The sequence below is a fragment of the Meles meles genome, chromosome 8 (genome assembly GCF_922984935.1).
Source record: "Meles meles chromosome 8, mMelMel3.1 paternal haplotype, whole genome shotgun sequence".
Lineage (NCBI taxonomy): Eukaryota > Metazoa > Chordata > Mammalia > Carnivora > Mustelidae > Meles > Meles meles.
In genome coordinates this window covers 46,037,295-46,050,710 of record NC_060073.1, presented here as the reverse complement: position 1 = coordinate 46,050,710, position 13,416 = coordinate 46,037,295, and the positions used below count along the sequence as shown (strand labels likewise).

The window sequence follows — 13,416 nt, the reverse complement described above, 5'->3', positions numbered from 1 at the left end:
AGCATTAGGGAATCACTGATAAGGTATCAAGGATCATAGTCTAGATTAATTTCTATATTATGAAGTTGGTTGTAAGTATTATAACTGTGCTATAAGAGAAACACATAATATGCAGTTTCCTGGAATTTAAGAATTCTGATTTAAGTCCTTAAACCAAGAGGATGGAAGTCTTGGGAAATTTATTTGGCTCTACTTTGCTTCCATTTTTTAGTGTGTAAAAAGGAAATGCAAATACTTAGCCAACACCACATTAAACAATTATAAATATAAAGGAATTGGTATTTATAAAACTAAAAAACAAAACAAAACAACAAATTAATTCCTTTCAGTCTGACTCAAGATGACCCTGCTGATGTCATCAATTACAGGGAAGGAATGAAAGATGGAACATACAGTGATTTTTTTTTTTTTTAATCCACACAGCAACCAGTACAGAGTATAGAGTAAAAGTTCTGGGCTTGTTTATTTATATTTAGAAAAGAATCCATTATTAGTGCCATTTAGGCTTGGAAGATATGTAAGAGACTCCAGTTATTATCCTAGTCCTAAAAATGTGAAACAGTCAAAATAAAGCATGATGGTTTTAAATCACTGCAGAGAGCTTGAACTGTTACAAATTTACCTGAATTTACAATTTAGATGGATTTTGTACAAACATGTATACCTGTAGCATATGAGTTTTTCTATAAATAAAAGAGAAAGGAAAATTGGTAGAGTGGTATTAACTATGTGCTAGCTCTACTGATCAGTGTTATTCTTCCACTGGGTCATATCTATGAATCTATTCAACTGAGTTTCTCAATCCCTTTTATTTAAATTATCACTAAAAATATTTTTGGGTTGAAATAATTAATATTGTCAAAATGTCCATACCACCCAAAGTGATCTACAGAAGCAATACATTGCCTATCAAAATCTTAATTTTTTTTACAGAAATATAAAAAGAAATAATTATAAAATTCATATGCAACTACAAAAGACTCTGAATAGCCACAGCAATCTTGAACAAGGACAAAGGTGGAAGTATCACACTTCTTAATTTCAAAATATATTACAAAGTTATAGTAATCAAAATGCTATGGCAGTGACATAAAACAGATATATAGACCAATGGAACAGAATGCAGAAGTCAGAAATAAACTCAAACGTATACAGTCAAAGAATCATTGACAAAGGGAATGAGAATATCCAATAAGGAAAGGATAGTCTTTTCAATGAATAGCATTGGGAAAGCTGAATATCCACATACAAAATAATTAAATTGGAACTTTATCTTAAACCATGTATAAGAATTAACCTAAAATGGACTAAAGACTTAAATGCAAGACCTGACACTTTGGGTATATACCCAAAGGAACTGAAATCAAGATCTCAAACAGGTATCTCACTCCCATGTTCATTGAAGCACTATTCACAATAGCCAAGATATGGAAGAAACCTAAATGCCCACTGATGGAGGAATAGAGAAAATAAATGGATAAAAGTGGAATATTATTCAGCCTTTAAAAAGGAGGAAATCCTGCCATTTGTGACAACATGGATGAACTTATAGGACATTAGGCTACGTTAAATATGCCAGACATGGAAAGACAAATATTGTATAATATGACTTATGCGAGGAATCTAAAATAGTCAAACTCATAGGGGTAGAGAATGGAATGGGTTTGCCAGGAATTGGGGAGGGGAAATGGGAATCAAAGGGCACAAGGTTTCAGTTAAGAGATCTATTACAGGGGCACCTGGGTGGCTCAGTGGGTTAAAGCCTCTGCTTTCGGCTCAGGTCATCATCCCAGGGTCCTGGGATCCAGCCCCACATCCGGCTCTCTGCTCAGCAGGGAGCCTGCTTCAACCTCTCTATCTGCCTGCCTCTCTGCTTACTTGTGATCTCTGCCTGTCAAAAAATTAAATCTTAAAAAAAAAGAGAGATCTATTACATAGTCTACAGTATATGGTTTATAATTTCATACTATATACTTAAAAACTTACTAAGATGGTAGATTTTTTTAAAGATTTTGTTTATTTATTTGACGGGAGAGAGATCACAAGTAGGCAGAGAGAGAGAGAGGAGGAAGCAAGCTCCCTTCCAAGCAGAGAGCCCAATGTGGGACTCAATCCCAGGACCCTCAGATCATGACCTAAGGCAGAGGCTTAACCCACTGAGCCACCCAGGCGCCCAAGATGGTAGATTTTAAGTTAAATGTTTTTATCACACAAAATAATAACAATAAGAAGAAGGTGGGTGATGAATATGTTTATGGCATAGTTTGTGGTATGGTTTCATGGATGTATACTTATCTCCAAACTCATCCAATTGTATACAATAAATATGCATGGCTTTTTGTATGTCAATCGTATCTCAATAAGGTGACTTTTTATAAAAAATACTTTTGTCCTGCTCAGTCTGTTCCGTTACCTGACATGCCAAAATATTTCATCATATCTTTTTCTGATTTAAATTTCCTAAATATTGTATATCCTGACTTACTCTATGATTGGGAAGTGAAGTGAAACATTTTTGAAAACACAAGAATGTCTTGTTTTCAAACCTTGCAATATATCCTTATCACACCATCTCTCTGATTTCCAAGGTAGCCCCTAATAACATATAAAATACACAGATATGTAATATGTGATACCAACCAAACAATACCTTGAAACCCCAGTTTGGTTAAAAGAGGAATAAAAATACCTGTCACTATTTTAGAAACCATTGCATCTTACAGCTAGTCTGTTTAAATACAAGTATTCACACATCGGGAGCTCCCTGTTGAGTAGATTAATTAGTGAGCCTGGAGTTAAATGAATATTGGTAGAAATCTTACATTAGGCAAGATTGAGGTCTACGCTAGTTTTATAATTCCAAGGTCCTGGCCTCCTAGTAAACCATCTCTGTGAGTACAAGTGAGGATCCCATCAATCACATAACTTAAATACAGTGATTAACAGGGCTTATATGGGAGAAGAGCCATACTCTCTCAACTTTGAGGTATTACCTTAAAACATACAGAAAATCAAATTTCTAAAAGAAAATCCAGTTTACCCAATGCTTTAGTTTGTGGGTAGATATAACCTTATTCTGTTTCATTGAATACAAGTCTGATTTCCAAATACTAGGAAATGTTTCATATTTTGCACCCTTCTCTGATCTGCTTATATTTCTTTAACCTCCATCAGGATTCACTTGCTACCTGCTGTTTTTCTTAAGAAGCATACCTAGAAATAAAAAAAAAGTCCTTTATATGAAATAGTGCCTCCCTAAACACAGGGCAACTGACCAAATATATTAAAAAAAAAAATGTTTTCAAAGCAACGTGGGTCCCATATAACCACCAAAGACAATATTCATTAATTCATTCATTTTACCACTGTGTCAGGCAATGCTGGGGATTCAACAGTAAACAAAAGAGACAAAATTCCTGGATGCAGTAACTTGCAGTCTAGTGGATTAAAGCTGCCCTTCAGAAGCACTTCAGGCAACAAAGGTAGAGTAGAATTGACAGCTTACTGGATGTTGGGAAGTTTTTTCCTATTTTGATGGTTTTTTTTGTTTGTGTTTGTTTTTGTTTTTTAAATCTGAAACATGCCTCCTAACTCCACTTACTATTCACAACAACCCTTAAAATGATTATTATTCCCCTTTTACAATTAAAAAAAAAAAGGTAATCTGAGAACACCATAGGACAACATGACAAGTAACAGTGGAAACTCTAATTGAAAATTCTGATTCCAAAGTGGAATTCATTAGTCCACAGCTCATCTAATTCCAGTCATAATGGTACTCCCAAGTTCCATCTCACTCTTAAAGTCAGGGGTAAGAGAAGGCTGATTAAGGGGAAAAAAGCATTTCTCCTCAAAGCACAGCCCCATGGTTGGCATCCTCAAAACAAGTTTTGAATCAGTGCATTCCTTTTTCTCTATTGGAAAGCTAGTAATAGGTCACTCTAATCAACTCTTTATTCAGCTCTCTATTAGAAATGATAACCTCCCAAGCCTACCCAGCAAAGCCTAACTCACCCTCTCATTCTTCTACAGCACTGAGGCATGTTTACAACTACAAACAAGAAAACTGGGTATGAGCCAGAGAGCATCTAAATACAACATCATAAAGATTCAGGCTGGAAGTGAAATAGAATTAGAACATTCTTGATGTTGATGGGTACTTCTTCACTTTCCATTTGTAGCATGAAAATTGACAATATCATTTAAATAAAATATGTGTTTGCATTTACTTCTGCAAAAATTTCAATTGTTCTCCTCGATCTTTGCAAACTTGGCAAGACTTTAATAGTTTCATTTAAGAGTAACTTATGATTGATAGGTTTTCCTAGTGTTTTAAGGCTCTAATTATACTCCTTTTCCTCAAGTCTCCCCTAAAGTACACACATGGGCCATTGAATAAAAGTGAAAATCTACTTATATTGGTATCTAAAAATTTTCATATTTAATTCCTTTAATTTAGGTTACAATCCATACTATCATTATAAGAACTTGTCTGTTAAAAATGTTCCAACTAAAGCTTGGTAGGCTTTGAATGCTCGATAAAAATCATTCTCTGAGGCTAATGAAGACAGAAACTCTGCCTGTAACAATATTAAGTTTGTTTTCTCTGGCGATTCAGAGAAGTGAGCAATCTGTCAGTAATACATTGAGTGAAATTACTTGTCTTGTAGGAATAACTGCTGACAGTCACTTTATCTCAGGGCTGACCCAAACATCTCCCTGCTGACAAACAAATTACTATGTCTAACTTTGAAAAGGTAACTAGCTTGTTTTTAATTTTGATTGGTCTTTCAGAGTCTCCTGTACATATACTCAGGCCCATCCTTCATTGTATTTTAAAAAAAAAAAAAAAAGCCACAAAAAGTGTTTTGCAGGGGTGGGGGGGGGGGGCAGGTTTGAATTAATGTGAAAGAAAAAAACAGGAAGGAAAGAAAAACTCTATCATTTGGCACTAAGAGAAAGAACTGCAATTGCTTCTCTACAAGACTGTTATGCAGATAAAACTGGTAAGTGTGTCTACCCAACATTAAGACTGGCAGTGCCGCCAGTGACTGACTGGGTGAGTGAACACATTACTGAGACAGTATTGTAGGAATTAATTTTCTTCAATAAAGTGATTTTTAAGGCTCATATATTTCACAATCTAAACATATGTCACTGTTTCATAAACAAAATAAATGGATTAAAATAATACATTACCAATATGCTGACATGTGGAGATATTTTAATTAGAAATTCTTAAGCTGTGTGATATTTAACTGCTGTATTTGCTAAAGAGAAGCATGCATCATTTAATAAGAAAGCATGAGACAGGTGTATCACTCTACATGCTATGGTACCAGATTGTATTTAATATAAGCTACATCTATGAAGCAACAGCACTCCCTGTTACAAACAAAACAAAGCAAAACAAAATTACTTTTAGGGATCTATCGTATTCAAAGTCACCCCATAAAATGAATTGATATATTGAAACTACTTTTTCATTTAAAAAAGAGAGAAGTTACTCAGAGCTTAGTTTCTGAGACAATATTTCTTCAGAAACAATTTAACATCTTAGCTATTTCAAGGCCATATTTACATGACTGCCTCATTATACTGGGCCCTCTTCCTTAACATTCTTTCTGATGTACTTGAAGGACCAATGCTAACATAGCTGAGGAAAGCAAATGGCAAGTGGTCCTGAAATTTATACGGTAGAGAATTGGAATAAGTAGCAATATAATATATTGTTTACTATAGCAAGTGCCCTCTGTTCTCTAAAGGTCAAAAGCACTGTAACCTTAGAGTTACAGTTTCTGATTGTTCCCAGGGTTAAATACATTATCAAAATTAATGGTTCAAGCCCCTCAACCTTCAGATATATGAGTATTCATGCCTCCATCTGCTGAACTGTTCAACTAAAAATAGCATTCTTTGGCCTTCTCTCTCCTAATATTGTGCCCCTGAGGCAGAGAAAACCATGCCTTAGATCAGCACAGAGCAACAAGGCTTTCCTGTATCTTGCTTATTTTAAAGAAAGAAAGAACTGGAGTACATTAACATAAGAAGGGTCTTTGCTCTTTATATAACTTTTTTCCCTACTTGATAACAAAATCTCAGGCTTTCAAGGTAGAACTATTAATGCTGTTAAGATTTATCTAGGCTCATTAATGTTAGAAATCACAACCTTCGAGAAACAAATGAACTGTAAGATCAGGTAAAGAGGACCAGTTCTGAGCAATGTTGCTGGGCGTAGATGAAGGTGGTGAGGTAGGGGGATGGCGGCATGTACATCTTGTGGGCTTTTCTTCCTAAGAATTTCTGTTGAGAAGTAAAACCAGTTAACATAATTGTAATGCTTCCGTAGAGTCAATTGTCTACCATGATCATGACTGCTAACAGAGCTGTGACATTTTAGCTTGTCAAAGGAGGGAATAATTAGAAAAGAGAGCATATTTTAAAATTGATAAAGCAAGATATTATTAATTTTTCTCTGTCTGTAGTAGCTCAGACATGCATGTCTACTGTGCTTTTCATGGACGTCCCCATGAACATGGGATGTTCATACCAGGAAAGTTTGGGAAAGCTGCCTTTCAAACAAGGTCAAGGTCTTTTCTAAGCAGTGTACCATGTAAGCAAACAGAGCAAAGGTTTCCTGACTTGCAGGAAAAAAAGATGCAAAAAAAAAAAAAATGAAAGCAAGAAAACAGGAAGAATTAACAAAAACCCAGGAAACTTTCAAATGGGCCTAATCTTAAACTGCAAAATCTGAGGAGTCCCTCACTAACTGGCTCTCTTTTTCTCCTACTGTGAGTGACAGATGTGGGGCATATGCTGTGCTTCTAGATCAGCAGCACTGCTACGGAACGACGCAGATCTGGCACTCCCAGAGATGACATCAGACTTTCCAGAAACCCAACAGAAGCCAGATTTGGCAGCATCAGGGCTCCGTGATGGTGGCAGGAAGGGAAGTCAAGGTACAAGAAAAATTAGTCAAAGAAGTGATTGGGTAGAAAATTGCTGATGGGGAAAGGTGGATGGGAGAGATCTCAACACGTCAAGAGAAAATAAAAGTCTGAGAGAGGAAGTCTTGGGTCTGAGCCAAGACCACCTGCTTTCACATTCGTCCAAGCACTTAAACATTAAACAAACTATCTGTCCTGAGTGGGGAAGCTAACTGGCATCACACAGAAAGTCTTGTCCCTCGCATGCAGTTATCTCTACATTTTAGCAATCCTAGGCATGGCAGATCTTCAGAATGTCCAGAAATACAGTACCTTCTCTGCAGCCAAAAGAAAGCCTTACAAAAGAAATCCCTTCTTGCTGTCTAGAAGACAGTAGATACTCTGACAGTATATGCCTGGTCATGTCTGGGTGGGAAGCCCCTGTATAACTCATATCAAAGTGACAGGGAAAGAGGGAGGCAAGCAGCAAGCTCTGGAACTCTTCCTTAGGCAACTTCCAAGCTGGCTTTTGATCTTGTCCTCTTTCTTCTTCTTAGAACTGAGTTTTCTCTATTATTTTTCAAAAATATAGGTTCAAAAGCAGTGTAGGAAATAATATCAGAGGGATACTCTATTGATTATACAGTATTTGATATGTATAGATTGCCAAGCCAATAGGATATGAATGAATATACAGCTTTGCTTGATATAATAATTCTTTCTTTTTTTCTTTTCTTTTCTTTCTTCCTATCTTTCCTTTCTTTCTTTCGAGTTGAGTTTCCCATCCTAGGTTTGAACATAACGTTTAGTATTAAATCTAACCCAGAAAGTTAAATTGTGTTTCAGTCTGAGGTAGCCTGTCTCCATTTTTTTTTTTTCTTTTCTTTCTCTCTCTCTCTCTTTTTTTTTTTTTTTTTTTGGTGATTCAGCAGATAGCTGGCAGCCCTTCAGTAGCTAATAGTCCTGGAGAGGGACTCCAGTGATATGAGAGAGAAATCAAGCATGAAATTAGAGAGATGAGGACTAGACCCCTATAGAAGAAAAGGGCTTGGTTTTCAAAAGAGCCAGGAAAGCTATCTTCTCCCAAGTGGTAAGAATATTCCACAAAAACAACAAAGAGCTTTACTGGACTTTAAATATGAAAGGGATACTATAGACATTCACACGGCAACAAGCAACCAGTCAGGCCCAGGCACTGGGCCCTACCTCAGCCAGAGAAAACAAAATTCAGAAACCTGAATCAGACAGTTAGAAATCCTGGGTACTAATTCTGAATCCAGGAATATTGTGCATCCTTGGTCTCTCTGAACCTCCAGTGTTTTGCCTATATAAGCAGAATTATATTTATCAACTTTGCAGGGTTGTTATATGGACAAATGAGATCTTTTTAAAAATGTTTAAGGTGCTTATAGACATTATGTACAGCACTATATACAAAAAGAGAAAAAGAGTAAGGGAAAAGGATGGTTCTTAAGATGGTTCCTTGTAAAGAATTTGCCTCAATATACAACATTAAACAACCTAAGTCATTAGGGGCATTGGCTTGAGGCTTGCTGCCTTCTACGAAAGAAAAGGAGCAAAAATGAGCCGCCTCAGGAATGAGAAGGGAAAGGTCACATTTTAGTGTTCAGGTAGAGTGTTTGCCACTTTAAGAAAAAAAAAAAAAAAAAAAAGCCTGGAATATGACTGAACAATCCAGTTCCCCACCCAATGAAGCACCAACAGAAGCATTCATACCTCAATCTGTTTGTGGTTGTAAGAGTGGCCACCACCATGTTCAAAGGTGTCCAAACTCCTGCCAAAACGGTCACTTAGGCCCTTTAGCCTTGGGTTAATTTGTGGGTGGGAGACATGACCCTTCTGTTTAATAGCATATTCAGAAAAAAAAAAAAAAAAAGACAAAACATACTGTCAGAACTCATGAAACAGAACATATGTTTCTAAATCCAGGGTACTGACCACACCAAAGAATAGAAAGTAGAAGGCTGAGCACCCAGACACTGTCTTTCACAGAAACCTGGTTATAGGATCAAGCAATGGTACTGGTTTCATACTTCTGCCTAGCATAGCAATATGGAAAAGGAGACACAGATTAGGTTTATTATAAGGGAGGTTTCTTTTAGATTTTTCCAACTGCAGTGAGTTCCAGTGTTAGCAGTGGGGAAGGTGAAGTTTTGGAAGAGAGGCAGGGTTGCTGCTCCTGTTAGGCAAATGTCTAGCTCTGTTCGGCAGTCTATAGTGGGTAACATTGTCCCAGCTTTCTGGATGAGGCTTATAACAAAAACCCAGAGTATTGCAAAACTTATTTATTTGCAGACCCAATTGAAAAGACTCACAATGATGTTTTTTCATGGTAAAATATTTGCACATTTCTTATATTCAAGCCATAGAGGGAATAGCAAAGAAGAAGAAAAAAAAATGCCTAGCCAGATGCTATCCCCTTGTAAGAAAACTCAAAAATAATCATAGTAAATTGTAAGAATAAAAGACTATCTTTAAACTTCCCACTGTGTTGAAATTCAAGTCCTTCACTATCACGTATTTTCTAACTGTTTGAATACTGAAGATTTAACCATTATTTTAATGATATTATCTTTCTGTTTTTGTTAAAATACAAATTCATATTAAAAGTAAATTTCCCATTAAAATGGCAGTGCTAGAAGGATATAAAGATCACCTGGTCCTATTATAAACCTCTCACTTTACCATGAAGAAGATAAAGTACAAATGATTTTTTTATCCAGCCTCCAAAACACTTTCTCCCCCATTTTCACATCGTAAGTACAGAACCCTAATCCAGAATGTGGTGGGATGCCATGCCTGGACTTTTGGCATGGCATGAAGCTAAAGATGAGATTGAGGGTACATATATTCCAGAACAATATATTGACATTTTACCAAACAGTTAAGGTAATTTAGTGATAACAACTCCTAGTCTATAAGCTGCAAGAAGGAAAATGCCCAACATTGTTTTTATTTTGATGTTTATGTGTAAAAGATCATCTGAACATAAATGAAGACATGGATGGAAAACCGATAAGGAAAAAGCTATCACATCCAATAGTAGCAGTCAGCAATAAAAATGTAAAACCAATAACTCACCCGACAGAAAATATAGAGTATTAAGTCATACTATCATTTTTCCTTTAAAAATACTGAAATTGACAGTTTTCTCTTCTATTATCAGTATGGTAAGTACACAAGGTGTTAATCCTTCTAGGCTATGCTTAAAAATTACTTAACATTCAGGCCATTATTTAGCATACAGCTGGTTAGCAGTTTTCCACTAAAGAACTGGCTGGTATCCCACATTTTTTTCTTCTGGCACTTACCTGGAGCTGTAAAGGGCTGAGTCCAGAAGTAGCAGCAGCTGCCATTGTTGATGAAATGAACTGTACAGGGTAGTTATCACCTGTCGGAAAGAACAATGCATACAGGTTTAGACAATGCACAGGGAATCGCAGAAGACAAGTACAAACATGGTCCTTGGATTGCCTTAGCTTTACAACATTGCTCTAAGCCCAAACATCTGCAGAAACAAAAGGCTTAGTTGGGCATAGACTTGCAGTGCTGCCTTGGAACTTTTTGTTAACAGATAGCTGGTAGGCAAACTGGCAAAACATGAATGTGATGTTAAAAAAATTAAATGTGCAATTCAAGCATGTTCACTCCATTACAAATCTTGTAATACATCATTTTTTTTAAGAGTAAAAAAAATATCTTAAAGCCAGGCTGACACTCAGTTCACTGAGAAAGTATTAAGGTTTTTATGTTGGAACAACAAAAATGTTTTGGCTTGGTAGGCAGAGTATTAGAGTCCAAAAAAGATTATGAGCTATTGACTGTCCATAACCCTAAACTTTCTTTTATAAAAAACAAAGAAAAAATTTTAAAAATGCAACCTCTTCAATTTGATAGGGGCGAGAAGGAAGCTAATCTTATCCGCCAACATTCTGTGAAATGCCTGGTATCTCCGCCAGAGTGGAAACCATAGTTTTCTGGATTAACTTCTGGTAGAACCTAGTAGAGAATCAGGCACACGAGGTGCTTCCCACTTATTCTTTGAATGATTTGGTTCAACAGCCACACATATTATACGGGATATCTGCTGCATTAAACGTCTGATAGAGACTGACACACATGCTTCAGCAGAGATCAATGCTCTATCCTCACGTCTGCCTCCATACCACGACGAAACACGGGAACGGAGAACCTTCTCTGACCCGAGAACACAGGCTGTGTGCGGCGACATGAAGAACCAAGAGAAAGTCATGAGGAACATATTGTGATAGTGGTGACGGAAATCAAAATTAATACACGTGGATAAATTACACAATATCAGTGATTTAATGGAGTATCACTTTGGCTGCAGCTACTTATTTAAAGTCAGTGTTATGTACTATCTCTAGGCTATATTTTAATAGGCTGTTCCTCCACACATTTTTGACATTTATAATAATCATGCTGTTTTGCATGAACTTTTCCACACTGAAAGCTGGATGTAATAATGAAGAGACAGTGTAGAAAGAATCACAGCAATAAAGGTAGTCAATTGGAAAGCAGTAAAATCTCTCTTTTTTTTTTTTTCTGCACGGACATTAATACCTGGAGCCTCCATGGTGCCCCCCAGTTCCTTGGAGCTCATCCCGGCTTGCCACACCAAGGGCGCCTCAGCTGGCCCAATGTAAATGTTAAGTTGCTTTCACTTTTAACAAATTGTTGGCTTCTAATCGACACAGTCTCTTTGCATCATATCCATAATACCTCATCAGACCATTGAGCACAGTGTGTGCTTGTACACAGTCCAGTAACAATTGGCTTCTGATTGCATATGGAGCACTGCGACAATGCATTCACTAACACTAGATTGTGCTGGTCTCCTATGGAGTAATGTTCAAAATATCTGATCTTGTTTTTCCCCTTCCATGAGGTTGATTTCGGTTTGCAGGGCTACATGAGCTTTTTAAAAAGGATAAGTAGGCCAAATTATTTTTTATAGTAAATGACTGTTGCTTTATGCTTAAATAATTCAGCTGATCTTCTTGATATTTAAACTAAATTATCTGAAGAAAGAATACCCTAATCCAAGTCAAATAGTATGTCTTTGGTTGATATCTTATCAGGTTAAAAAAAATCACAAACGATACTGAATTAATGGTGCTTCAAAAATAGGGGGAAAAAATCACCATTCCAACCATCAACATGGACTGCCTCCCGGAACATTTTAGAGCTGTTCTTTCTTTAAATATCATGCATTATTCATACTAACTCTAAACCACAACCCCCCTCCCTGTAAGTTTAATACCAGTTGCTTTATTTGTACTAAAACATTTTTCATGTCAAACATATTTAAAAAAATCAAACTCTAAAAGAATTCCCTGGGGCACTCCTTTTTTCATAGCTGTCATGCTTCTATGCTATGAAATGGCTGATTTTTTTTTTTATAGTTTTTGGCTTGCCAGTTAATTTATTACTATCTCTACCACACCCGGTAGTACTCTCCAGCTCACCTGCTGGCTACAAACAGCTTTCTTTCCACTGCTGACATGCATATTTTTTAAATGTTCTTAACCTTTCTGCTGGTTAGAATCTGTGTATCGGAATACAATCTTTTGAAAGCTGTTTCTTCAGAACATATCACTGAATCAATACTCAAAAATGAATACATTAGAGCAACAGCGTATATTACAGAGAATGAATAGAAGAAAGGGAGAAGGGAAAGGCAGGAGAGGAAGAGTAGAGTGAAGAAAAGAATGGGGTTAAAAGCAGCACAGAAAAATGTTAAGAGGGAGGCAGATTTCAGGTATTGCGAGTTTTAATTTTTTTAATAACAAAGTTATGTGCTTCACCCCCCTCCCCTTTAATTTTGTCTTTGTAAGAGTTGGTCAAGTACAAGTTCTCAGTGGCTGACTTGGCAAGAAATCAGTCAACATGTTGTAGCAATTTTTTTCAAATTTGTCTCTGGATTTGAAATGCTTACGTGAGGATCCATTCTTTCTAAATTTGTACAAAGGAAGATGAAGCCTGTTGGAACAGGTTGGCTTTAGGCACTACTGTAATCTGGCCCTTGCTACTTCTAGTATAAAAAGACAACCTCCAAAAGATAATTTGGGAAATAATGCCCATTCTGTAAATTCATCTTTCCAGCCTTCTAGATTTTCCAACTGACTATTTTTAATTGAAGATTATAAAACAAATACAAAACAGGATTTAAAACCAATGGAAAATTTGCCTGACATTAGTTTCACTTGTCACAATAGGTAACCTTCCTTTGGAACCGAAACAGCTCTACAGCAAGAGTCTCTGAATGAGAGAAGTAACTTCTCATTTTCAAGAAAAGTGAAAAGTAGCCAGAACTTACTAAACTTAAACACAGGAGAAGGAGGAACTTGTACTAAGAACCTAGGACCCATTAGACTCAGGCTACCTCCTGCCGGAATACCCCTAGTGTCTGCAGTTCAAATATCAATTTCATTTTCATTAAAAAGTA

The 13,416-nt window shown here is 36.5% G+C and overlaps 1 protein-coding gene across 9 annotated transcripts in view; it reads right to left on the bottom strand.

Moving 5' to 3' along the window:
• Positions 1-13,416, bottom strand: part of SOX6 (SRY-box transcription factor 6) — a 645,777-nt gene that overhangs the window by 110,215 nt on the left and 522,146 nt on the right. For 7 of the 9 annotated variants that reach the window (XM_046016041.1, XM_046016039.1, XM_046016042.1 and 4 more), the window contains 2 exons: positions 10,259-10,338; positions 8,664-8,786 (listed from right to left, as the gene is read on the bottom strand). In XM_046016041.1, the coding sequence (XP_045871997.1) occupies positions 8,664-8,786; positions 10,259-10,338 (203 nt within the window). The remainder of the gene's footprint in view (positions 1-8,663; positions 8,787-10,258; positions 10,339-13,416) is intronic. The other 2 variants (XM_046016045.1, XM_046016047.1) reach the window with 1 other exon arrangement.